At 38.9% G+C, this 27,832-nt stretch overlaps 1 protein-coding gene across 1 annotated transcript in view; it reads left to right on the top strand.

Annotated features, from left to right (window-relative positions):
- Positions 1-25,074, top strand: part of mtnr1aa (melatonin receptor 1A a) — a 36,667-nt gene extending 11,593 nt beyond the window's left edge. Inside the window, exon 2 of the mRNA XM_006796114.2 lies at positions 23,533-25,074. Coding sequence (XP_006796177.1) covers positions 23,533-24,401 — 869 coding nt within the window. The 3' untranslated portion in view covers positions 24,402-25,074. The remainder of the gene's footprint in view (positions 1-23,532) is intronic.
- The last annotated feature ends 2,758 nt before the right edge of the window (positions 25,075-27,832 follow it).

Below are 27,832 nucleotides of genomic sequence, written 5' to 3'. Positions count from 1 at the left end.
GGAAAACACGAAGGAAGGAAAAATTGAAGGAGGCCATCATTTGGCTGAAAAACCAACATTAACCTACCAGAGACACAGCAAAAATAATTAGGAATGGCCAAACAACAATCTGGTCCAGTCTTTAAAAAATAAATATACTGACCAGGTCAGCAACACCAAAATGCACAAAAGACCATAGAAGTGGTCTCTGCTCAGATTCAGCCAAATGCTGCAAAACCGAGCAGACAGTGCAAAACGATAATGACCCAAAGCAAACTGCAAAAGCAACCCAAGAGTTTTTTAAAGCAAAAAAAAGAGATATTTTGCAATGAGGAAGTCAGTCACCTGATTTCAACAGATCATGCTTTTCAGTTACCAAACAATAAACTGAAGGCAGAAAGACTCAAAAACTAGCAGCGGCTGAAATTGGCTGCAAATAACGGCCTTGCAAAATATCTCAAGGCAGGAAACAATATTTGGTAGTTAAATATATGTCCTCTTCCAAAGTCTTATGGACCTAACTATATATGAGCATAAGCTAAGACTATCTGTTCATATATCCATTAAGGTTACCAGAAACACATGCTCTGTTAGCTCAATGATCCACTTATTTAATACTTGAGGTTGCATAATCATATTTTGCTATCCAAATACCACTGCTGTCATTGTCTGAGTAAGCACCCACTCAAGAGGTTTAATTAATTATATTCACCAATGAATATTACTGTTTTTAGATCTCTAGCACTATAATGGACCTTTGTAATGAAACCAGAGTTGAACTTAGTTCCTCTTTTCTCTTTATATAACTGACACGAGGACTTGAATCCATCTCAGTGACACCTATACTTTGTTTTGCCTGCAGAATTACGAGTGATTTTAAAATGGCCCTGTTCCCATAATTATAGCAGTGCAGAGGTGGACACTAATTCTCAAGAGACAGATTATGACACATTCTTTGTGGCCCGTCACGTTCACAGAGTAATTAGTTGAGTCGTCCGCTTCCCTCTAATGAGCAGGAGCTTAGTGTGTGAGATTTCTTGGTCACAGTATGCTTTCCTTTAATGACCCATAAACATGCTCTCTGTGATTATTATCTAAATTAGTGTATTTTGTCACACGTTCACACATTGCTTGGGTTCATTCCAGCGTACTTTGGGCGTTGTCCAAAAGCAATAGGGAATTACGCAGTAGGAAGTTGGATGTTCACACTGCTAGTGCACGCTGACCCAATCTAAGCCTCACTTTCTCTGGGAATATGAGAATGAACTCATATGGCCTGTTGAGGTATGAAGAAATGATCTAATACATTTTATGGAAAAACGTTGCGCAGCAATGAAATTGAGAATGCAAATAGATGTGTGCGATATAATAGCGGGTTATGTTTATTAAGGGGGCATTTGCTGGCTTTGCAGTCAACATAATATCTTATGAGTTGTAATTTCATGTAGAAGCAATTCAGTGACAGATTAGAAAGTTTACTTTTGCTGTGGAAGCTCTTCACCAATTATGGCTGAATGAGACGGGGAAGGTAGAACGAAGACGCAAAAATGGCACGTAGGAAGTGTATTACACATTTGATTTTCTCGGTTTGTGTGTAGGTGTTAATAATGAATGACATTCGGACAGTTATAGAGATTAACCTGTGGTCCTCCCATTATACTGTGCAGCCAGGATCACCCTGTTTATCTGGACTAAGTGCTAATGAGAGGATGGTGTTTTTGCAGCTACTATAGCCGTGCACAGCGAGAGCATGTTAATGATGAGGTCATTAGGGTTGTGATTTGAGAATTTGCTTCCATTTAGAGCTAGTGCCAAGTTGTCTTGTTCATGAGAATCGTTTAGCATTGAGTGTTATCGGCTCCTCTGTCAAAGCCTGTGCGAAATGAGGGATTTTGGTTCACTTGTGGGGGAGACTTCAAAACAGGAGAAGCATAAACAGGGTCCCAAAGATAAGTGTGTTGGAAAACAATGTCTCACTTAAGCATGCAGCAGGCAAAAAGCAATATCCAGTCCAAAATCCTATTTCCGGACACCCAGTTGTCTGTTAGGTTGTTAGTTTCTTGACTTTATACCAGCGGTCCCCAACCCCCAGGCTACGGACCGGTCTGTGAGTCGTTTGGTACCTGGCCGTGAGAGTTGAGGCTCAGGTGTGAAATTTATGGTTTTCAGGGTTTTTATTCGTTAACTTTGTCTTTTCCTGTGTTGTAGTTGTGTGTCTTTTTTTTTAAATAAATATTTACGCATAACCATAGCGACCAGAGAGCATTAAGTGGCAGACAGGAGGATGTTACTCTCAATGTTGTTGGTGCATTTCAGGGGGACGCTGCTAATAAAGCTACGCGTTTATTATTATATTTACAAAATACCACAGTTTTTGTCTCTGTCGTATCATTTTATTTTGCTGTATTTATCCGCGACACCTTAAAGGCCGGTCCGTGAAAGTATTGCCTGACATTAAACCGGTTGAGTACCGCTGCAGTTGATTTGAGTTTTTGTTTGTTTGTTTTTTTGCCATGTGTCACTGGAAGGCAACCTAGCAACAGACCAGACCCAAAAACCAAAGATGATAAAATTTATCTTACTATTTATCTGACTATGACTCTGTTAAGTCATAATGGACTTGCAAGAAATAACATCTTTTTTTCACATTATTCAGGAGTAGTTTGTCTCTTGATTATTGTGAGAAATATAAGGTATATATTGGAAGGTAGAGAGCTTGTAAGACAGAGAAAACCCTAACAATTAAGATGACGCCCTATGAGCAATCACTTGTTGACAGTGGGAAGGAAAAACTCTCTTTTAACAGGAAGAAAGCTCCAGGCTCAGGGAGTGGCAGCCATCTCTTAATACTGGACTAAAGAAACACTGTGGAACTATAGTCTTGTATCACTGTAGCTGGCATAACAGATTCATTCTTTTTAATTTATTGTAGATTAGTCTTGTGCACCACATGTGTACTTTGCAGTATTTTCCTTAACTATTCAGCACTGAGACAGAGAGCAGAGGAAGAGATACTCTCACACTGAGCTGAAATTAAGAGTTCGCAAACTTATAGTAAACAACAAAATTTGCAATCCTTTGTATTTGTTAAGCAACTTTATTTTGTTGTCTTTATATGGCAGCAAATCACAATATGAGTCATCACTTTGTGCCAGTTACTGGAGACCGACAAATAATTCATACAGTGATACCACACAGAAGGGAAGAGGTAGATTTAAAGAAACCTAAACTGGAAAAACTAAATAACAAACCTGAGACCATACGAAACTGGGAGAGAGGCAGAGAGACGCAGACGAACCAGCAACAGGCAAGAGAACACACAGGGCTTAAATACACACAGCAGTAATCAGGGGATGAGAGACAGGAGGGCAACACACCTGGGAGAAATCAAAGTTGACGGGACAGGGGAAACGTGACCTGAACACACTCACATGAGACGGGGACCTTCAGAATAAAACAGGAAACTCAGACACAGAGAACCAGACAAGACACTGAACTAAACAGACAGATTCACAAGCAGACAGTGTGACGCCACAGACATACAGAGGGAACACGGAAGTGGGACCAGGGCAGGCACAGAACAGAAAGCTAACAAATGGCAAATCATAACGGAATACATAATCAGAATAAACAAAAGCATAAAGAAACACAAAACACTGAGTCGGCAGACTCAGGGCCATGACACATATGTTAGTACTGCATACATATATTTACATGCATTTTTTAAATAAATATTTTAGCCACTTAGGGACTGCAAAACTAGATGTTACACAGTGTTTCAAGCTGATGTAAGTATGATGTTTACTCTTTTTCAGCTCTATAACTGTAAGCTGAATGATGTTACAACAAGGAGGCTCAAGGGAACTGCAGAATCATGTGATGACTCTTTGTGGATTTCTCTTTCCACTCAAATGCTTTTACATTACACGTTATCTTAACAGTTGTTACGATGAAAAGACAGTGAATGGTGCAGTTGTAAAAACCAAATAATTCAGAGTTTAATAACATTTTAAAGCTATTTTCTCTCATCATATAGACTTAATAATTATTTCCATTGAGAGATTATATTATTTATTTGCTTATTTATAGTCAAAAGCACTAGGGCCATTTTTCCAACTATTTTAAAGGAATGATGTGTTCTGGTCGTACTAATTGTCCTTTGGTTCTTCTTTCTATCACCAGCTTGTTGTGGCTGAATAATTGTGTGTGTGTGAAACACACAGACTGGATGAGAGAGGGTTTAGATGACAAGCATGGGTGAGTGATTGATGTTTGTCTCCCAGCTGCTCTGTGTGTTTAAACACAATGCTTATTTTTCTTATTATATTTACTGTTGGTTCGCAAAGCATCCTTCCACACACAGATACAGTTTCTGTGTGCATATGCTCCTGAGACTGTATACACACATAGACCCACACACAGACATTGCTAAGTATGATGGGAATGGTTGAACAGGACAAAAGGTTGTGGGACACTTGAATATGGAAAATAATAATGACTTAAAAAAAAAAAGACAGTGGCTTTTGATACTGGGATTAGTGAGAAGATGACCCTTTGGCTGCTCTGTATATGTCTTAACTTTTACATTAAGTAAGTATTAGTAAGTTATTAACCGTAGCAATAACATAGTTAATCTTTCCAAAGCCTTAAACTTCGTGGTATGCAAGTTTGCAAACAAGGTCAAAAGATGGGGTTCATAAAATGCAGGAAGAATGGCATAAGGAGATTACGTTACGCAGTTTCAGGTCAATTGGGGTCAGATGGAATGATGGAAATAACTGCTGCACAAACTAATCATATATAATACAGCTCAACAGATGCTGAAGCTCTGGTCTGACCTCGATTTTCCATGGGAACAGGCATGATATATCAAAATATACAAAAGATTTTTTTTGCTGTAGGACGGTTACATAACTCATTACGCTACCATTCCATCACCTAAAGCTGTCATGCAGTCTTGTTTATTGCATATTTTTCTGATGGGAGGCATAACATAAGACAAGGAGTACGTGCTTTGGATTTTCACTTTTCCCGGTTTTAACTTCTTGCCTTTTATCCAGTGCTGCGTTTATAAGGTAGTTTCAGCAATGGGTTAACAGAAAGCAGTCACTGTAATCTTTGAATCTCTCAGGCTTTAAATGCTATGTTTTTGGTGCTGCAAACAGGGCTTGTTAGAGCTTTTTGCTCAAAAGAGCTGCTAGAAAAGTGGACAGATAAAACGGCAATGCATCCTGACAAAACCAAAATAATGAGCTAAGAAGCTAAACTAACTGCAGACTTGTAGTATTTTTCAGTTTGGACTCTGGTGCCATTAGTGCACTGCCATGTACTACATCATGTTTGCTATATAAGCATAAAGCCTTAATTTTAACAGGGTATCACTGCCTCAGTTCAAACACAGTAAGCTGTATACTTATTTGAAGTTTGACCTTGACATTTACAGCTTGTTGAGCATCTGACCAAACATCTTTTTATAACTCCCACAAGCACCAAACAAGCCAGTGTGAGCACTTTCATGCAGTCAAAATACCAAATGTAAGAGCTGAAGAGTGATCGTTCACGACTGCAAATGACTTGCTTTACTGATATTGATCAGGGAAGCTGAACATGAAAGTCATCAGACACGTCAGTGCTGTTTGGTTGCATCAAGGTTGTGGAAACAGCCTTTGAAGTAATGGTTTAAAAAAAACCTCCACTACATTCATGGTTTCTAATAGGCTACCAAGAGACGAGATCCTGAAATCGTTCAGCAGCAGCAGCTGTGAGAAAGGGGAGAACATAGCACATACACGCGGAGACAAACACACACAAACGCAGCCCAGCATCAGCTGTTCAGGATGATAAGCTCTGAACTTCCACCATGTATGACGCTGCCTTCACAACAACTGTAAAATGTATTTAATAGGGAGCTAAAATAACTTCATCCCCAGGCATAAATATTCACCACAGACTCGTACTGTACTTTATTTAATCACACAGGGAAAAACAATTATAGTGGTTAGAATTAATACAATTATAATATAAAAAATATAAAGTGATTAACTGCAACTGCAGGTCATGCCTCCTACTTAGCAGTGATGCAACTTTCCCAAATTTACAGTGTTCATACAAATGTGTGTCCTTGGATGTAAGTATAGGTTTCTTTCCTTAATTGTTTTCTTGAAATATAAACTACAACTGAAAAATATTCCCTTTGTTTAAAACTCCTGGTTTATGTATGGCACTTGGCAGTGCACCTATTCAGTTATAAATCTTTTCAGTATTTGTGATTTTGTTTACAGCTTATATTTTTATATCCCTGTGAAGCTTTAAAACAGTAACTATGCGGATTTACCTGAAGTTGTGCATGACCCCAATAACCTTGAAGCCTGATGAGTGTGCTCATTTCATAATGAGTGGCAGTAACTCCTCATTAAATACTTGCTTTCTAGGGACCTAAATGACATAAATGGGATCAATCCAATCTTCTGACAGGATCAAGCTGCTCCAAAATTGCAAATGGGAATCTAAGGCACCCTGTAATTGCTTGTGTGCATGTGTATGTGGGTGTGTGTGAATAGGTAAGAATTTTCAAAGGAGATTTTGTGCAGACTTCTGACACTTACGTTTTTCAGTTCTTATGGTTGCACTATATAGTTTTTGGAGTATACGCTGCTTCACAAAGTGGCATGTTTGCAGACACTTATGAGACAGGAGTCGAAAGGCATAGGCAAAGGGTGAAGTTGTCTTAACTGATGTTAGCCATTTCTTAAAGCTTTTTTTCCTCCTTGAAGGGTTAAATGAACTCCACCATGAGCCTGTTCAGTCATAACGTCATTTCTCCAAAACTGACTATAAATTATGTCAAGTAACCCTCTATAAAAGGGACTGAATAGTACTAAACTATTAAAAGGATGTTACCCCTGCCTCTAAACAAGAAAGTCCAACTTATAACCACTCTAATAATAATGATTATATGTGCCATATTCCAAACTAAAAATAATAACATCCTAACTTTTCTTACAAGATGATTTTTCTAGGCTTGTACTAATGTACAAAATATGAATTGGTTAATTAAAGCTTCCCAATTGATTGTGACAGGACACTGTCATTGCTACATTAGAGGAGTGCCAGGGTTGCACTTCACAGAACCAGTAAACACAGCTAACATCCATCTTCAGCCCAGTTTCCCCACATAACAAGAAAGATGCTTGCCATAAAAGTGTTTTACTTCCTCAGAGTTAGAATATACACTTGTTTGTTTACTAATAGTAGTTTATCTCATCTGCATAATGTTTAGTAGACAAATTAATATCACGTGGTAAGCTGTCACGTGTCTGGAAAACCTCTATTTAAGAATTCTCTTCTATAAAAAGCAATTAGCTTGCTATTAGCAAATAGCAATTAGCTTGCTATTAGCATGCTATACAAATAGCAGTTAGCTTGCTATTGTTAGGAGTTTTGCAAAAGCCTGAAGTCACGTCAAGACCAAAGCAAGGTCTACTACACAGACAGATTGATTGTGAAGCAAAATTTGCTTAAAATTTCCTTTACATTTTCTGGTAAGACTCCGGCCTCATTCCAAAATCCAAAGATTGGTGTGAATACGGGTATGAATGATTGTCTTTAGGTGTTGGCCCTGTGATAGTCTGCCTATCTGTCCAGGTTCTTCCCCACTTTTCACCTCTTACACCTAGAATAGACTCCAGCCTGTTATAGACTAAGATATTAGTGTAACTGCATTAACTTTAGTGTCACACAGTAATATAACACGTCATACTAAATAAAGTAATCACACTAAAGTACCAACTTTGTTGTCACTTACAAAAGCTCGCCAATGATCTTCATGGGCGGACAGAAAAATGTGCACTTGGACTACAATCAATAGTGGAGCAGTCTTTAACTTTTGAGCAGTTAGGGTATGAACATTATTTTAATTTTAATTAAGCTAAACTGCAAACTGCACCCAGGTGCGCTGGTAACAGATCATTGACACGATGCAAACATTAGCAAAGACAACATTCTAACACAAAGCAAGCAGCAAAGGACACAGAATGATCTTCAAAAGGCAACAAAAGCAGTGATGAGCAGTTGGCTTGTAGCCAAAATTTCTACCCCCACCTGTTTCTGCTTCTCTATGGGGTGGTTTTCAACTTTCTACTTTCCAGCTTTGTGTTTGCACTTAACACAAAGCTAAAATAAACCTTGTGTATGTGTCTATTAAGAATTTGTATTAGTTTGTGGTACTGTATCCTTGTGTTGACATTGTCAGCTAGTATTGTATTTGATAGAATACGTCAGGATGTGTTGTGCAGAGAAACATAATGCATTACTCGTTTTCAGTATTTATGTTTATTCGGAATTATGTTGGTGAATCTATGCAGAGCTTCGGATAAGTTGCCAGCATTTGTACCTGTGCTGGCTGCGTGGATGGTGACACGTGGTCACATTCATAGCAACATGCTCAGAGAAGCACACACACCTGCGTATTTGCATTTTAACATCAATGCATACATTGCTTTATAGCTATTCTCTGCTTCAACATTCTCCATTCACAGTGCCCTTGAAATTAGATGTCAGGTCCCATGAGGATAACAACTGAATCAAATGTAACATACAATAAGAACGTTAGGCTTCAGTTCTTTATTTTAGCTATCAAAACAGGCTCCATCTAATAGTCTAAAGCCCGAGGCTCTTTTCATCACCTCTTGACTCGGAGGAGTTTAGGAGGAGAGTCGAATGTTTCAGCACCCTCCATGTGACCATCTGCAGACAGTACTTCTGTTCATCTATACAGTAGCCTTCTGTCTGCAGAGCTGGATGTGTACACTCCTTACATAAGTGACAGGACTTCTGTTCTCCTTTTTTTTTTAAACAAATGTTCACTTTGAGGAAATAGAGCTTTATCTGGAAAGTGATGGATGGATCACATTCTGTTTCTGCTCCCAGTTGAGTTGCAGGTGATGAGCATATGAAAGACTGCAGATTTTTTTTTTTTAATTTTTTTTTTTAGGAGAGATGGGCACTTAACTGGTTTTTGGATTTCGCTGTGAGTGAGTGAGTGTCTGAGAGGGATTCAGGGTCAGTTAAGCAGTGGCCACTGTTGCACTGTGTTCAAATCTTTTCCATGTGTCCTGGTTGAACTTTATGTCTGTTTCCCTCTATCTGGGTCAACCCATCAGCCCCCTGCCGTGCTCTACACTGGTTTGCCTTTCAGACAGCTACTCTATTAGACTGAAATCACCTGTGAAATACTGAGGTATGACTGAGGGGGGGGGTTAAAAGGTTTTATGTGGGTGGGATAAGTGAGAACAGTTTGAAAAATCCCTTTTCCGCCAGATAATTTGTCTGCATTGTGCATTCACATATGTGGCAAAGTGTTCTTTGTTCATCTGAATGGAAAGGTAGAAAACAGATTCATACAGAACAGCTAGTCTTTATTTTGATGATTGTAATGCTGTGTGCATGTTGGTATATGTGTATCAATGTTAAAGGTCTGTTGTGCAAAAAGGTTTTTTTTTAAACCTTGACTGTAATATTTTATTTTTCATTTTTAGAAATGGTGCTCTGTGGTGCTCGGTGGCTGCATGCATTTTTACAAAGTCAGCAAACAGCTTTATCTTCATCGGGGTAATTTCCAGCCGTAGCTCTGAATCCAAAAGGACTCCTTGCATAACCTTTCAGATGGATTGATGATGATGATTTTCCTTTTAGTGAACACTCTTCTTTTTGGATTTGTAATGATAACAGTCACCTACCTGACTGTTTGAATGGTAGATTTCATTTAGAAATCCAACCAGTTTAACGAGTTCTTAGAATCTTCCAACTGAGCGCCTTAAATTGCTCAACTGGCAGTTTGCAAAGGTATGTGCATATGTGAATGTGCATCAATATCACTGTCTTCTGCAAGACTATATAATGTAAATCGATGATTGCATCCTGGGTTAAGGCTGTGCGATATGATATCCAAAAGATATCACGATGTTTCAAGGAAATCTATGATAATCATATTTAGTGTGTTATGGAAAAAACAACACGGAACATTTTGTTGTTGCAAAATTGCAGCTCACAGGTGGCATCATTTAAACAAAATGAAGGGTATGTCACGTACTTCTTTTGCAGTCATCTAATTTCATTGATGACCAACTACCGAGTTCAAAGTGCGAGCTATCGCCACAAGGTGCCAGTAATATAGTGACATAGTACTAACACTATACTAAATACAGTGATACAGCATAAGACAAATGTAAGCTCAAAAGCAGTATTTTCCCTGGAATTTTTAAGTAAAAGTATAACATGATTGCTTTACATTTTAACCTTATTACTAATTATACCTTGTAACTCTTTGAGACATTCACAATAGTGTCACAAAATGAAGTATCTTGTACCTGGGTTGAGTTTTTTTTTAACCAGTTACTCACAGTTCTGCTTTTCCACTGACTGCATCAGTGATTTCCATCCACTGTTTGCTCTTCCTGCCACGTGGAACCAACTAGCAAATGCTCTAGCGATGTTCGGGTGAGTCATGCTTTCACTTTTGGAGTGTTTTCTCAAGTTGTGAAAAAAAACAGGTTTCTTAAATAATTTGCAAAGTGTTGCACTTGGTGGAGGCGTGATCTCTTGTAGCCTAACTACTTCCACATTATTTATTTAGCTCCTTTTATAGGTTTTAAGTCATCATCAGAGGCGATTTAGCACCATTGTGTGTGGTAGGAAACATAAATATATGATGTTGCTGTACCATTGATACTGAAAGACACTTTTTATCATGCAAAAAGTGTTATTGGTGTTGTTGTGGACAGTATAATATGGCACAGTTCTCGTCTGCATTTTTGTAGCCTGCAGAAATCTCTATGCACTGGACAAAAGTTTTGGTAGCATTCTAGTTTCTGTTTGTAGTCCATTTGTGATCCACGCTTTATTAACCAGTCATTTTTTGTCAGGGTTCAAACAGTATCTTAACCCATCAAAATAGAACAGTGTTCATTTTGATGGGTTACAGTGAGGCAACCACCAGGCCACCATGGCTTCCTAGAGCATCTTAACCCATCAAAAAGAAATGTGCTGTTAAACCTCAGCTGTTAATATTGCTCAGTCCAACTGCCAATTCCTGTTGTGGACAGCATAATTTGGCACAGCTCAATTCTTGCTCTTCGACCCAGTTTTAGAGTTTGTTCTGGATTCTTTATTTATGAAATGCTGTACAGTGTCAGTTAGTCTTGAGTTCTCTATTGCATTAGTGTTCTTAGTTGTTATTTTATCTTTGTTTCCCGTCGTGTCCAGTTTATCTGTCTTTTCTCTGTATCCTGCCATTAGTTTCCCCGTGTTTGTTTACCTCCTTTCTCCCCAGTCATGTCCCGTGTCTGTCTGGTCTGTCTGTGTTCTGTCTCCATGAGTATGTTTGTTGTCCTGTCCTGTTGTTTTCTCCCTTCCTGTTTCCATGTGCATCTCCTTGAATTTCATCCCTTTGTTTCCCCAGACTGTCAAGTCTCCATGTCTGTTTAGCCCCAGTCCCAATGCCAAGTTCACGTGTCTGAGCCTCGGTGTGTGTGTGTGTGTGTGTTATTTCCTGTTTTATTTTGATAGTCTTGTGTTTTAAGTGTGTAATGTACATTTCTGCTTGCCCATTCACATTAGTTATGATTTAGTTCAGCTGTGTGCCCATGTGTTTCCATTTCTCTTAATCAACCTCTTGTGTACATATTGTCTGCATCTCCCTCTGTTCGGTGTTGCATTTTTTACTTCATTGTGTGTATGACTTCTGTCTATCCAGCTAATTTTCAATCAGTAGTTGGTCAACTATTTCCTTCTATGCTCTGTTTTGAAGTTTGTTTTCGTTGCATTTTGTGCCAGCAACAAAGCTAAATAGTTTTGAGTTTAATTTCTGTCTATTGAGTCCTGCATTCCAGGTCCACTTCCTGCCTGCCACTCGCCCCTCACTACATGACACTACCTGAATTTATAAGAAATGTAGCAATCAAGATGTCACCGAGCTTAAATTTGTAATACCGCAGGTTCAAAGAGATTTTAGACACACTGGAAGTGTCTGAAAAATGATATTCTGTAAGCTACTCTAATATTGCCCTACTTTGTTTTCTTTTTGGAATCGTGGGATGAAAAGTCAACCAAATGCAGATATAATGTTGTAGCTAAAGGTCTTGCTCACTAGGGAGCAGCTGGACTACTGTAAATCTTAGCAGCACCAGAAGCTACAAGAGCTGTGGCCACATGGTCCACCCAACCTACAACTCCTAGGGGGTTTTCCAAGTACAGTATCTTGTTCATAGTGACCTGATATTCATCAAATACTAGCACGTCTGTGACTAAAGATGACAGCATGTTGGTTCACACAGATGCAAGTGTTGCAAATTTAGTTCATTTTCATGCCCAGTCTGGCAAACAGGTTAATTTTTTTATATTCTGGATTTGCCACTAGTTCATGACACATGAAGACTATGTAATCAGATTGACAACATGACATTGGACAACTTGTCTTGGAGGCTTTATCTGGAAGACGTGACTGGACCTGTCAGGCTGTGTCAGGCCACCAGCTGTGGGGCCCTGGCTGACATCCAGTGTGACACCACCCGTGGTGTTTTGTCATCTCTGCTCCCTGAACAGGGAAAGTAAGTGTGGCAGACAGGTATTTTCACAACACATGAGCCTCAAAATTGTAGTGGTCACTGTGGGAAAGAGGCCCAGCAATTTGAGATTGAGACTGCTTAGTTAGATGTTTGAGGTTTTGAGTTGATTGGGCAGTTCTCGCTAGATCTGAGATGTTGCTAAAGTGTCACTTAAGCCGCATCGCACCACTGAGACCCACCGGACATCCTAATTGTGCCAGGGGAGAAAGGGAACTCATCAATCATTCCTTAAAAAAATGCAAAAGACAAAAAACATTGACATGTATTATGTGTTGCTGTCGAGAGAGGAAGAAAGGTCTGCTGTTTTAAATTTTTCCTGGACAAAGGACATTGTCTACTTACTCGAGAATATCGCTGAGGAATTTCCTACCCTCTGGGAAAGCTAAGATAAACATTCTCGAATGCCTTGAGTCAGGAAATAACCTTGAATTAAAAACAGTCTGATAAAACCAAGGAAAAATGTGTTGCCATGGTCATTGAGGAAATTTTTGAACTTGCACTGCCTGTGTGTCAGTGTTAACTGCAGTGATTAACACTTTTATTCTGACATTTAAAAATAATCCTCAGGCTACTGCTTTGTAAAAACAGCCCTGGTGCTGGATGCAAAACAGAAATCAGGTTGGCAGTGCATCACGCTGCTTTCCACTCTGCTCTTTCTGTTTGGTACTCCGTTAGCAGAGAGGGCACTTGAGGTCACTTTGCAAATCCCTTCTTTCCTTTTCCACACCAGGGTAGGAATAAACCTCTTCTACCTAAAAACCATGTCAAAAGGGCTTCTCTTTTCCTACTTTCCTCACAGCAGCTGAAAGCAAATACTTTATCACAGCAAAGGAGAAGACAGCTGATAGACTACTTCTATCATATTTCATTATTAATGCGCTTTGCTTTGTTGTGTGTTTCTGAACCAATCCTAGAGTCTTGAAATAGCATTGTAAAAGATGCGAGGGGATTAAAACGGCTGCGAGTCTCATCATCCACGGCTGTCAGCGGCTTCATTCATAAATACAATATTCACAAATGCAATAGTGACCCTGGGACATAATTACTCTGCTTCTTTAGAGGAGTGCCTCCATCTCTTCTCTGTTTCTACAGTTTTTTTCAACATCTTTTTCTCTTGTGTTATTTTTAATGCAGTTCAAGTAATTTTCCAACATCAAAGTTGTTGTTGTTTTTGTGTGCATTTTGTCACATTTCTGCGAGCAAACCCAGGAGCTGCCACTCTAAATCTGCCAGGACAGAGTACCATGACAATCCATTTATTTTTTACCCTGCCATAGTGATAGATGCAAGAAGTTTTAAGCTAACACACACAAGCACAAACACTAAAACACATGGGATCCTTTCTTTCATCTAGGTATCATCTTTATATAAGAGCTAGCAATCCAGTATTGGGATTGGCTATTTCACTACAGGTTACAGAATGCCTTCTCGTTAATTTGCATTGTACCATATTCCATAGTTGTGCTAAAAGTAAGTAAAGTGTTTGGCATACTTTGAATTGAAGAACATGCAAACTCCACACACAAGCTGTGAGCCAACAGTGCCACCACCCCACCACTGTGTCACCTTACTTCAACACCCTCACATGTATTTATCGTACGAATACGTTCTTCACACAGTATTACCTAAAGTAGACTAAAGGATGACGGCACATTTTTTTTTTCGTTGACCTCTCATTTATATTCTTATAAATGTCGATTGTTTTTGTCAGCTGCATTTCTTTAAAAAATGGCGACCAGCCAATCTAACGTCACCTGGACTTCACTTCAGGTTTTCTAATCATCAAGAGATCAGAGAAGTGCTCAAATGCATTGTTCTTCTTTTTCACTGAACTTAATTGCTAGTAACAAAAGAAGGCATTTTTAACAATACAAAGCAAAAAGGGGCAAAAAAGGAGAAAAGAGCAAACAAAGAGAGGACAGAAACTAAAAACCAAGTCAGATTTATGGTTTTATTCAACATACAGGTTTGCTACATACAGATGAACTAACAAACCTGTTATTACAGATGTTTGCAAAATACATCAAACTACGTCTTTATCCAGGTAGATCATAGCAGGTGTCCATCCTATTATAAACAGAGGCAGTTTAAGATATGGGATGGCAGTCATGTCCATCTTTTTGACATGTTTAACTTTTGTAACCACTGAGCTATTGTAGGAGAGTTAATGATAATCAGTTTTTCTTGCAATCATAAATAAAACATGTAAAATATAGCACATATATATATATGGTAAAGTTTGCTCTTTTATAATGTTTGCAGTTCCAGGACATGTGGCTATGATCCCTAACCACACTGCATTTTCTTCAGCAATTGTTATTACCCATATGTTTAACAATGCTTGTCCTTGGAGGAGCCCCGAAGAACCTCGTTTTTTACTTTCCAGTCAAATTCTTTTCATGGCTGGCTCCCAACCCCCCTGTAACAGCCAGAACAAACATCCTAGTGTTGCGATGTCCAAGTGTCATCATCTATAGTTGTAACGCGCTCTAATTTCCCACTGACCTGTAACATGTAAGGTGTTTTCTTGATGTCATTAACAATTTGTAAATATGAGATACTTGATTTGCTTTATTGTTACAAGTTGTATCATGTATCATATGAGTCTCAATATGAGTTGGATTCCTTTAGATACTGTCCCTGCCTGTGTGTGTTTTTAATGCAGTGTCTGATTTGTAGATATCCATACAAGCCTTTTTTTCATTTAACATTTTTTGAATAACCACCTGTAACAGCCTGTTATAATCTACACAGTGCTGCAGTCCACATACTAATCTGACTCTGCAAGTCAAATAGGTATTTGTGCTGTTATACTTTGACATAATCACAGTCCTTATCTCATACCATTTTGCCTGCTGTGTTAGTTATATTGTTGCACAAGTGTAACTGGAGCCTTTTTCATTCTTAAAAATCTCAATGTGGCGAGATGTATTTATGTAACACTACAAATAAGCTTTTGTATCGTTGTGGAGATTCTGTGGTCACCGAGTGTGAAGTGAAGAGTTTATTACCCCCTTTGCCACTGTTTCATAATTGCTTTTTATTTCTACTACAGAAGTATTAAGTTTGTCTGCTGGGAGATGCACATTATTAAGAACTAAGTGAGGCTGCACTAAACTGGACTCAGTTTTCAGCCAAATAAAAATACATCATACACTGTGCTGCCCGTGTTCTCAGGAACTGCCATTCCTGTTTTCGCACTTTTGGTGAGATTAAAATCTTTCGTGTGTTTGTTGGTCAGGAAAAACAACTTTGTTATACAAGTAAAAAAGCTTTCACACGTCGCACTGTTGTGAAAATACAGTCATTTATAATTGAAATTCAAAGTGCAAGATGTGTTTATATACGCATTTATATGTTGTTTACGTGAAATATCATGTTTCTATACTAACATGATACATTAACAAATAAGTTATGATTCTCAGCTCATTTATTCTGACCTCAGTCACAACATCAGTCGATGAAATGCCTGGTTTGGTTGTGCAGTTTGGACAAAGTGACACATAATATACAGCTTGCATATTCAGACCGACTCCCCCTGCTGTTGACCTTCAGCACATACACATTATTTTATAAGGAGGCTGTTATTGGAGTAAAGTCGCTGCACTCTATAGCAAAATCTGTAACTGGGACATGGCTTGTAGTGACCATGGCTGTAGTATCTATGACAAAGAAGCACATAACTATCTATGGCAGTAATGCATGACATGTTTAAAGTGGAAACTCACCTCCAAATTAAATTTACACATTTTTCTTCTTACGCGGAGTCCTGATTTTGTAGGTCTAAAGCTATTTCTCCATCGAGATTGTTTTAGTGAGTTTTTTATGACAGCTATGTAGCTAACATTACAGCTCAGCTGAAGGTCCTTTAATGCTTAGAAATGAAATACTTACTACACAAAGTTACTCAAAACAAGGTTTGTGGATTTTTTTTATTTTTATAGTAACTTGATCATGATTTCTGAATATATGAATGACATTGCTCGTGATTTTCTCGAGAAACTTCTGGATCTGGAAAAAGGCAGACATCTCTGCGGCTGATGTCTTCAATGCTGAGCAGCTCCTACCTAAACAATTTAGATAAATAAGACTTCAAGCCAGAGAAAAAAAATCTGGAGAGAAATGTCACTTTAATTAACAAAATGCAGTCTTCTCCCATCATGTTACCATAGGGCTAAAGGTAATTCTTCTTTTGGTCTGTTATTCATTGCTGTCTTTGTTGAATACTAAAATGTTTTTCTTTTAGTTGAAGATAAAAAATGGGCAAATTAACAAACTCCAAACAGAGAGAAAATGAGCTGCTGTTTTTGTATTATTATTATTATTATTAAGACAGCCAAATTTATTGCTTCTTTCATTTGCATAACCGTTTTTAGCTTTCTAGCATAATGGTAAAAGGGTATTTTAATGATCAGTAAGCCTTTTTATATAACAAACATGCCTTAGGTAACACAGTGCTCTATTGGAACAAAGCAGTTTTGATGCTGAAAACAGGCCCCCGGACTCTGAATAAAACCCCAATAAAAAAAATGTGTATAAAATGTAAATAAAAACACAATTTTCTTAAACAGATATTTAATTGAAAATAAAATGTAGAAAACATCTAGTGTTTAAACTGGGATTTTTACTGTTTTATTAAGACTATTTGCATTTTGAATTTGTTGGCAGCAACAAATCTCAAAAACATTGCAACAGGCTGGTAAAGGAACTGCTACAACAAATAAACAGCTGGAGGAACGTTTCTCAGAAGTAAAGTTATGAAAACAAAAAAAACCCTACAAATTGTGAAACAGTTTCAGAACATTTTTCCACAGCGTACAGTTGTGAAAACTTTGAATTTCTCATCATCTACATTACATATCATCAAAGATGGACAAATTCTCTGGATAGTCTGGAGAAATCTCTGTGTGCAACCTACCAGGCCACAAATCAATAGTGAACGACTGTGATGTTCAGGGCCTCAGGCAGCACTGCATTACAAACAGACATAACTCTGTAATGAAAATCACTGCATGAGCTCAGGAACACTTCCAGAAATCGATGTCTGTGAACACAGTTCGCTGAGCCATCCTCAAATGCTGGTTAAAGCTCTTTTATGAACATGACCCAGAAACCCAACCATTCCTTCTGGGCCAAAGCTCATTTAAGAAAGACTGAGGCAAAGACTAAGGCCAGCAGAATAAGTCTGAAATTACATGACATGAAATTACACTAACATGGCTTCATAGCAGACGAGTCCAGGTGCTGAACTGGCCTGCCTGCAGTCCAGAACTTTCACAAACTGAAAACATTTAGCCCAGTTTAAACAACTGATATGTTTTCGATGTTCTATTCTATAAAACTTTTAATTGGAATTTTACAAAACGTCCACAAGCACCCAAATATGAAGCCTTATGTTGTGCTGTTCGCTAGCAGACGGTACACAGAGTCAGCTCACTCAAGAGAAGTGATGTTTATGAAAAAGTCCAGTTGATTAAAAGTTGATGAGTTCTTGGCTTAGACTTAATTCCGTGCTAATGCCCAATTATGGGCAATAACCGTGTAATTGGTCTTCCCTCTGACTTGGCCAGAGTTTATGTTGGTGTCTGCCAGAGAGTTCATCATTGTGTGCTAGGACCCACTGTAATGCCCTAGTAGCTGATTAGGGTAAACAATCACATGCTGATTAGTACATAGTTATAATGAGTCTAAGGTTTTAGGCCTGTTTGAATTAATAATGTCAACTAGGATGGATAATTTGAGCTGATAGGAGGGTAAATCTTTCATATCACTGCAATGGCTTCAGGAGAAAAAAGTGACCGCCCTTGTATGACCCAGTAGAGTCCAGCTCTTCAATCCCTTTGGAAAATAGGTTGAAAGACATCGGTATAGCTGCTCAGGCATTCAGCCTGTCTGAACTAAACTAACTGCTCAGAAAAACTGGATAAAATCCAAATTCAGATGTTTCAGGGTAAGGGAGTCATTACTACAAAAATTAGCATTGACTTAGATTATTGAAAAAGTAATTTAGATGGTATGCCATGTCTGGAGAACAGTTCAAAAATCACCATATTCGCTTCTGAGATTATGCTGCGACACCGTAACATGTGGGAAAAGTCAAGCTGACATTAAATGAACTGTGTATCTTCTCAGCTTAGCAGACTGTGCCAAAATTTATTGCAAGCTACATTGGCAAAAAAAAAAAAAAATGCTCAGATGGGCTTCACTTGTGCCTAAGTCCTAATAGAAACTGGTTTAAAGTGTGGGATTGCAGAAATGGAAAAGGGACACTGCACCAGGCCATATCTCTCCTCGAGCCAAATGAAAACTCAGAGTGATGCGTCAATCACAGGACTAGTCACAGTGACAGAGTCAGTGAGTGAGAGAGTCCAACAGCCAAAAGAGCCACCTGCCTGTAAGCATTTCACCTTGTCAAGGTCAAGGCTGTTAATACTGAGTGACTTGACTTTAAAACCCTGTAACAGGGTTGTTACAGTAAAGAATAGCTGTAGAAGAGAGGGGGAGGCCACTAAAGTTGACGGTTAGCACGTTGTCTTGACACTTTCTCTGAGTGGAAACATGTTTTCATTTGGTAGTACACACAGTTTTACTAACTGCACGCACACACACACACACACACACACACACACACACACACACACACACACACACACAGTGCTAGCTGTGACACACTTGTACTTTGTACTTGAAGGCTGTACTCAGTAGAATAAATAGGAACTGATCAAGTGTTTTGTTTTTTTGTTCTGTTTTTTAATAAAGTGAAAGGGGTCACATTTTAGCCAACCTACAAAATTACAATCTCACTCAGTTTTTTTTTATCTTTCTGTTCTGATTCTGTTCAATTTAACACTCTGTGTTATTTGTATGCTATCCTGTCCGACACTGAGAGGTAGACAGACAAAGTTAGCTGCCAGCTGGTGAGCACTATGAAGCATTAAGCTGCTAAAAAGGCACATATTTCCCTGAGGAGTGGGTGGAGGCTGAAACATGGCTAAAGGGAGGGTGAATATTGGACTTATATTTATCACATTAACATGACTATTGATAATAATAGTGAGTGCTGGATGTGTTAAGTGTAAAGAAGAAACCATTTCTTTCAGATAGGGCCGTGAAGGTTTGGATTTTTTCCCCTTAGTAATAAACACTTTCATTTAGAAACTGGATTTTGTGTTTACTTCTGTTATCTTTGTCTCATATTTAAATTTGTTTGATGATCTGAAACCATTAAGTGTGACAAACATATAAAAAATGCCACTAAAGTGCTGTTCGTTTTGCATAACCTTTTTTTATTGGTTTAGTGGATGAAGTAAAATGCTGTTGAACCATATGAAAGAGACAAAACAATAGATACACTGGACAATATAACACAATAAAGTTTAATAATAATACAAATCTGGACTCTATAAAACATTACTTGATTAATTCTACATTTCTATAAATCAATTTTTAGGTGAATTAGACTTCAATAATTTTAGCTACTTGTGCCCAAACCCTGACAACTGCTTGTATGTGTGATAGCTAGTTATTTGTACTTTTTTGTGGCAACTTCTCAACAAAAAAAGTTGCATGTGTTACCATGAAATTGGTTCAAAATACTTCTTTTACTCGTTGAACAGGTCAGAACTCTGGTAATACAAGTCAAAGTACATAGGGAAGATGTTGTGGGGCCGTTTGTTCACAACTGTGTACGAAGCAAATTAGTTGTCACTGTTAAAAAACAAAAAAAACCCCAATCAGATGGATTTAATTCAATCACTGTGATCATCTCTATTTGTCACTCTGTAAAACAGTCTAACCAGACCTTTAGCTAAACCTGGTTCCAATAACGGTAAACACATTTTCTCTTATGGACTGTTTGATTACTTAAATGTACAATGTGGAGGGTTTTAATCATGAATTATTTGTATATTGTTCACCATACTCACCCATGTTGTTACACATGTACAGAAAAATACTACATGAAAGTTTACAGGTGCCTCTGGCGGAAAAAAAGGAAAAAAAAACTTTGTTTCTCAAGGTCCTCACAAAGATAGATGAACAAAAAGCACACCACACACGGACATATATAGTAAAGCTCTCTTGCAGCCGTGGGATCTTGTGACAACAGCAGGTGCATTTAATTCCGTATAGAGGGCAGCCCAATGAGAAATACAAAAGGACAAACTTAATTAATAGCCACATGCGATTCCTGGCAGTAGAATAGCATGGTTTATCGGAGATAACAGTGCCACTGAGCACCAATGTGCTTCTAATGCATAGGTGAGACTGACAGGTCTGTCTACAGGTTTAGGGAGCGTGTCTGTAACTGGCTGCACAAATGTCTGTGCAAACATTTAATTGCTTTGCGCACTGCAGTGATTGCAGAGATACATGTGATGCACCTTAGTTTCTATGCGACACAGAATCCGTCTTATCATTTGTGACAAGCTGTGAATACATCTGCAAATCCGGGCTCGTCCTGTGTTCATAAGCAGAACGCATTCCACTGAGACGAGTGAAGGCTAGGGAGAATGCCATGTGGCTTTATCTCAGGGTCCTCCAACATCGTCATCACAGAGGGTTCAAGCCAAAGTCCAGAGTGTGTTCCTGCAAGGTGTCATCAAATATTTATGCTTTTGTCTCTTTTGCTCATCATTGGAAAGAGGCTGAGAATTACAGTAATTTTCTGTCAGCTGTCATTGTGCAAAAGTGTGTCCCTCTTTAACAGGGTATATAATTTCCCCATCAGTTCTGGGGCAAAGAAAGCATTTGCATCCCATTGATTACTACCCAGTCTGTTGACCAGGGGTGTCAAACTTATTTTAGTTCATGGACCATAAACACTTCCAAATGTTTCCCTTCCTTTTATTACTGCTGGGTTTAAAGACTTTACTTTGGTGTGGTATGACAGGCCATTGGTACTGACTTGCCATACAACTTTCCTATGGTAATAGGAAATGGGCTGGTAGCACTTTATAGTTAATTTTGAGCACTCAAAGCACTTTGTATTAATTCTCTTTCCCCCAGTCACACATACAGTGATTTTATCTGTATCCTTTTTATATATATATATCTCACACACACTCTCTGATGAATGTATCAGGGGCAACTTGGGGTTCAGTATCATGCCCAGAATCCTTCAGAACTCTGGTAATACAATTCTGTGTATGAAGTGGGGATCGATCCACCCACATTTCGATTCATAGATGACCTTCTCTACCACTGGAAGCATAGATGCTCCGAAACTAAGATATATATGAGGTGGCCCTGAGAGGTCAAATACACTTCACCTTACAAAAGAACCACTAGCAAATAAAAAAAATGCTTCAAAAGCACACAAAACACAATAGAAATGATATACAGCTCAACGGAATGAGGAGAAAGATTTCACAAAAGAGGATGAAAGTGTTTTTACAGAGACAATAACGTGATGGAACAGCTGCAGAAATCACAACATAACAGCTGCATAGCTAATAGCAAACATGTATCTACAGTGTTATATGAATCATGTGATTCATATAATTACCTAGTATCTTTCTCTTCCTCACAAAAGCGATGAATGCTCCTTGTTTTAAATGTGTCTTCCTGTGCAATCCTCTCACAGCTGTTCTGTCACATTAATGTCTCCCAAAATACACTTCCGTTGTGTTTTGGGATATGTTATTTTTTCTCCTTCCACTGTGTTTTATTCACTTCACGCTGTTTTTTCACCCCTTAGCTGTAAAAGACTGATATTGTTGTCGCCTCACCAGGCGGGCGGCGTGGCCATCTAAGCTCGTGAATGCGGTACTCGAGAAGGAGGTCATCTAGGATTTTTAAATTCATACCATAGGTGTTTTACTGGTGTTTTCTTAAGTTACAGTGCAATCAACTGTTCAGGGCCTACATAACCACTCTCATGGCAACATCGATTCATACCAACTTCCACAATTCTTCCTGATGCAAAATTATGCCCTAGTCTTTGCCATTTTGACACTCTCAAAGTCATCCAGTGGGACAGACTTGGTCCTTTGGTGGCTGGGTGTTTCCTGCAGACTGTATCTTTATAATCCCCACTTTAGATCATGCTTACCTTCCATGCGCACTGTAGAGTCCTTCCTGACAATTAGAAATATGCATTATTTAGCGAGAGGGACCTCCTCGTCTTTCATTATTCACCAACATCAAAAGGTAACAGCTGAATGTACGCTGATGTTCGCACATGCCAAATCATCGAGGGAAACTACCACTGTGTTTATGCATTCACACAAGCGCACATGTGCATACGCACAAATACAATACCAAACTGCAGATGGATTCCCTCTCAACATCCAGCCTTGAGGCACTTTTCCTCTGGCTTAAGTTACAAAATTGCAAGAGAAACAAATGGATGTCTCTAAAGTATTGTGTTAGTGGGGGGTCTTCTTTGTTTTAGCACATTTGATTACATCTATTTTAATTAAGGCCAGCTATATTAGCAAGCACGCAATGGGCTCAGATTTCCAAAAGGATTGTCATTTCCACTGGGCAGATTTTGCCTTTAATGCTGTAAGAAATGAGGAGCCTTGCATCTTGAGTCAGATGATCACATAGAAGATCTTCTCAGTGATATTTATACAAATTGTAATTCTGTGTTCTTGCTCAATTTAAAAGATTCTGACTCAGGGGAAAGATGGGAATTAGCAGCAGAGCTTTATCCATGTCTTAAATGATCCAATCCAAAGTCCACAGGGGTGACATCAACAATACTTTATTAATGATGCGGTTCTTCATGCCGCCATATTTGTTCTGTACTCGTTATCTTTCTTCATAATAAGTCACAAGACTCCCAGAAAGGTGGGGGAAAGTAAATATGTTAAAGCAAGGAACATTTGGCAGTCTGTGGATATAATGACTCCATGTCTCCTTTAATTGAATGTTCAGTCTGTTCTCGGTTGGTCATCCATGTCTCTGCTGTTTGTGTTTTCGATAGGGAACATCTTTGTGGTGAGCCTGGCAGTGGCAGACCTTGTGGTGGCCATCTACCCATACCCTCTGGTCCTCACCTCCATCTTCCACAATGGCTGGAACCTGGGTTACGTCCACTGCCAAATCAGCGGCTTCCTCATGGGTGTCAGCGTCATCGGCTCCATCTTCAACATCACCGGCATCGCCATCAACCGATACTGTTATATCTGCCACAGCCTCAAATATGATAAACTTTACAGCGACAAAAACTCTGTCTGCTATGTGTTGTTAATCTGGGCGCTGACTGTTGTTGCCATCGTGCCCAACCTGTTTGTGGGCTCGCTTCAGTACGACCCGCGGGTTTATTCCTGCACATTTGTTCAGTCGGCCAGCTCCGCGTACACCATCGCCGTGGTCTTCTTCCACTTCATTTTACCCATCATGATTGTCACCTACTGCTACCTGCGCATTTGGATATTGGTCATACAGGTAAGGAGACGGGTCAAGCCAGACAATCGACCCAAGTTGACGCCACATGACGTTAGGAACTTTGTTACCATGTTTGTGGTGTTTGTGCTCTTTGCTGTGTGTTGGGCACCGCTAAACTTCATCGGACTGGCTGTAGCGATCAAACCGGAGGTTGTGATTCCCCTCATCCCTGAGTGGTTGTTCGTGGCCAGCTACTTCATGGCCTACTTTAACAGCTGCCTTAATGCCATTGTGTATGGCGTGCTGAACCAGAACTTCCGGCGCGAGTACAAGCGTATTGTAGTGTCAGTGTGCACGGCTCGCATCTTCTTCCAGGACAGCTCGAATGACGCAGGGGAGCGGCTCAAGAGTAAACCGTCACCGCTCATGACCAACAACAACCAGGTCAAAGTGGACTCTGTCTGAAACAGAACTCAGAGACATAAAACCAATATACTGAGAGTATGAGGAAGAAAAGGAAAAAAAAAGCTGAGTAAGAAAAATACCAAATATAAACCACAAACAGCTTCTGTCGGGACTCATACGGTGCTATCTGATCTCTGAACAATCACAGCAAGAACAGGGGTGCGTAACATCTTTGTCTCTGATCAAGCACTTTTGTTTGACTCTGCAGTCCCTGTAGTACAAAACAATATATGATGTCTGTTTTGTTTTCATGTTTACAATGATGATATAAATGTATCATTAAATATATAAGTATTTATTTTGTATGAAATGCCATGTAAATACACAATATATCAGGTTCCGGTTTCAAAAGAATAAAAAGAACATTTTATGAGGCCACTAAAATAAGATTTCTACAAATCTCGGTTGAAAAGATACTCGCAAGTTTGTAAATGGAGTTAACCAATTTTAATAACCTCATTCGTGACACTGTAACACTAACTGAGTGCAAGCAGCGTGGCTTGCTGCTGTGTTAGTGTAACCTACAGTCCATTCCATTAGGTGGAATATATTCTTTAGTAAAGACAATATCTCTCGCTCTCTCTCTGTCTCTACCACATTGTGTGCTCATTATAATGTATGCATGGATATCAGAAATTATTCATATGCAAAATAAAATCTGATATTGATGGCGTTTTTGCATTAGCCCTGTGTTCAGTGTACTTACAGATGCTCGTTGTACTACAATTCTGGTTTATTGGAGGTGTTTTCTTCTTTCCTTTGGCCATCATGTGTTACAGTTATAAATGGCTATAAAGAGTAACTGTTTGCTGCAGTCTTAGCCTCTAACCCTCTCAAATGACCAGTTTGTTTCAGGACACTGCATTGGCCTGTAAATGATGTAGTTTGGTTTGTCCTCTATTCATATTTTTTTTTTGCCAGGGTAACTGGGATTTCACACACAGTGGAACACAGTGATCATTACCTGTAAAAGCATCCAATGGATATGATAGGGTAAGTTTATAAAGCAAGTGCTTAGTTTCTTCTGCATTGTCTGAATGATATGAGTGGCGGTTAAACGCATAAGCTCATAAGGTTCTGTCAGCAAACACATTTTAAGGTGAACGTATGAAAATTGTGCCCTTCACTGTGCCCTTCACAGTGTGAAGAATTCTGCAATGCGTAAGAGGCCGGGACAGTTTAGGCTACTATGCATCAGCACTTGCATGCGTGTTGCATAGTGTGCGTGGGCTACCCGGTTAGTGGAGCACAAAGAAATAATGCACCGCAGAGGAGAGTGGCCCAACCATGCATTTGAAATCCACTTGGCTTACATAACAGCAGCTGACCATCATCCTCAAAGCAAGAGCTAAAAGAGCCAGCACCCACAGGACTCCCTGCCCCCTTCTCAATCCGTTTAATCCCAAGAGCTGTGTGCGGTAGGAAGGAATGAATGGGTTGGGGATGAGCAAATGTAAAAATCCCAGGGATTTACACTGCCCCCAAACAGAGTCATACAGTAATCTGAGGCCAGTGGTTTTTATAGCAAGGGATGCAACAGAATGGAAAAGGAAAATCAGGTGTTTCATGTCACTGATTTAGGCTTGTCTTTATTTACTGATTCAGTGTCCAAAAAAAGACCATAAAATGTGGTGTTTACTATGGCGAGGCCATGAAAAGCTCAAACAGAGCACTCAAAGTTCTGCAGTCTGTCCAAACTTTAGATGGAAAAAAAAGTAAATCACTGCAAATTGATGTTGTTTGGGGAAAAAATATGAATACATTGAACATCTCTTTAAAAAAAAAAAAGACAGGAACAAAAGAGAATAAATCAAATTAGACAGAAAACAGTTCATCCAAAAGTACACCAACAAAAACACAGCATATGTTCTTAATGTCTGTCTCTGCACATTTGGATTCAAGCCTACCTTGAAAAACCTTTGAAAGTCAAACCAGTTTTGCAAAAAATGTTTGCCATTGTAAGTGTGATTAAAACAAAATAGTAGTTAAGCCTTATAGACTTGAAGTCAATCATGTAAAGAAATATCCCAACATCCCATGTAAACTGTCGACTTGTTTGATATATTTGGATGAGCAAACATTTAAAACAGCCTAAAAATATGTAAGACACTCAAACAAGTAAAATTCAACAAAACAAAATGCAAAGGGATATTTAGGCAAGGCAAGGCAAGGCAAGTTTATTTGTATAGCACAATTCAACAACAAGGTGATTCAAAGTGCTTTACAGAGACATTAGAAACAAAAACAAATAAAAAGCATGATTTAAAATTGATTAAAACAAGCAAACAAACTAACTAATTAACAAACAAACAAACAAAACAGTATATAAAATCAAAACAGATAAAATCAGAACAGTAGATAAAATCAGAACAGTAGATAAAATCAGTAGTTAAAATGTAAGTTTTGAAATTTAAGCTTAAGTGCGGATTTGGTGCTTTATTCAAATGCAGCTGAGAACAGGTGAGTCTTCAACCTGGATTTAAATAAACTGAGTGTTTCAGCTGATCGGAGGCTTTCTGGGAGTTTGTTCCAGATATAAGGAGCATAAAAGCTGAATGCAGCGTCTCCGTGTCTGGTTCTGACTCTGGGAACTGATAAAAGACCGGATCCAGATGACCTGAGGGATCTGGAAGGTTCATACTGGGTCAGGAGGTCACTGATGTATTTTGGTCCTAAACCATTCAGAGCTTTATAGACCAGCATCAGAACTTTAAAGTCTATCCTCTGACGGACAGGCAGCCAGTGTAAAGACCTCAGAGCTGGACTGATGTGGTCCACTTTTTTGGTCTTAGTGAGGACTCGAGCAGCAGAGTTCTGAATGAGCTGTAGTTGTCTGACTGATTTTTTAGGTAGACCTGTAAAGATGCTGTTACAGTAATCAAGCCTACTAAAGATGAATGCATGGACTACTTTTTCCAGGTCCTGTTGAGACATCAGATCTTTTATCCTTGATATATTCTTGAGGTGATAGTAAGCTGATTTTGTTATTGTCTTAATGTGTTTTTCTAAGTTTAGGTCTGCATCCATCACTACACCCAAATTTCTCGCCTGGTTTGTGGTTTTTAGGTGTATAGACTGAAGTTCTCTGGTGACCTGTAATCGTTTTTCTTTGGCGCCAAAGACTATTACCTCAGTTTTGTTTTTGTTTAGCTGGAGAAAATTGTGGCACAACCAGTCATTAATTTCCTCAATGCATTTACCAAGAGCCTGTACAGGGCCTCGGTCTCCTGGTGACATTGTGATATATATTTGTGTGTCATCTGCATAGCTATGGTAGTTTATTTTGTTGTTCTTTATAATCTGTGCCAGTGGGAGCATGTAAATGTTAAACAGAAGAGGTCCCAAGATGGAACCTTGGGGAACTCCACATGTGATACTTGTCTGCTCAGATGTGAAGTTACCTATTGATACAAAGTATTTCCTGTTTTCTA

Source organism: Neolamprologus brichardi, chromosome 6 (assembly GCF_056152115.1).
Source record: "Neolamprologus brichardi isolate AB-2024 chromosome 6, ASM5615211v1, whole genome shotgun sequence".
Classification (NCBI taxonomy): domain Eukaryota; kingdom Metazoa; phylum Chordata; class Actinopteri; order Cichliformes; family Cichlidae; genus Neolamprologus; species Neolamprologus brichardi.
This window is presented reverse-complemented; position numbering and strand designations above follow the sequence as displayed.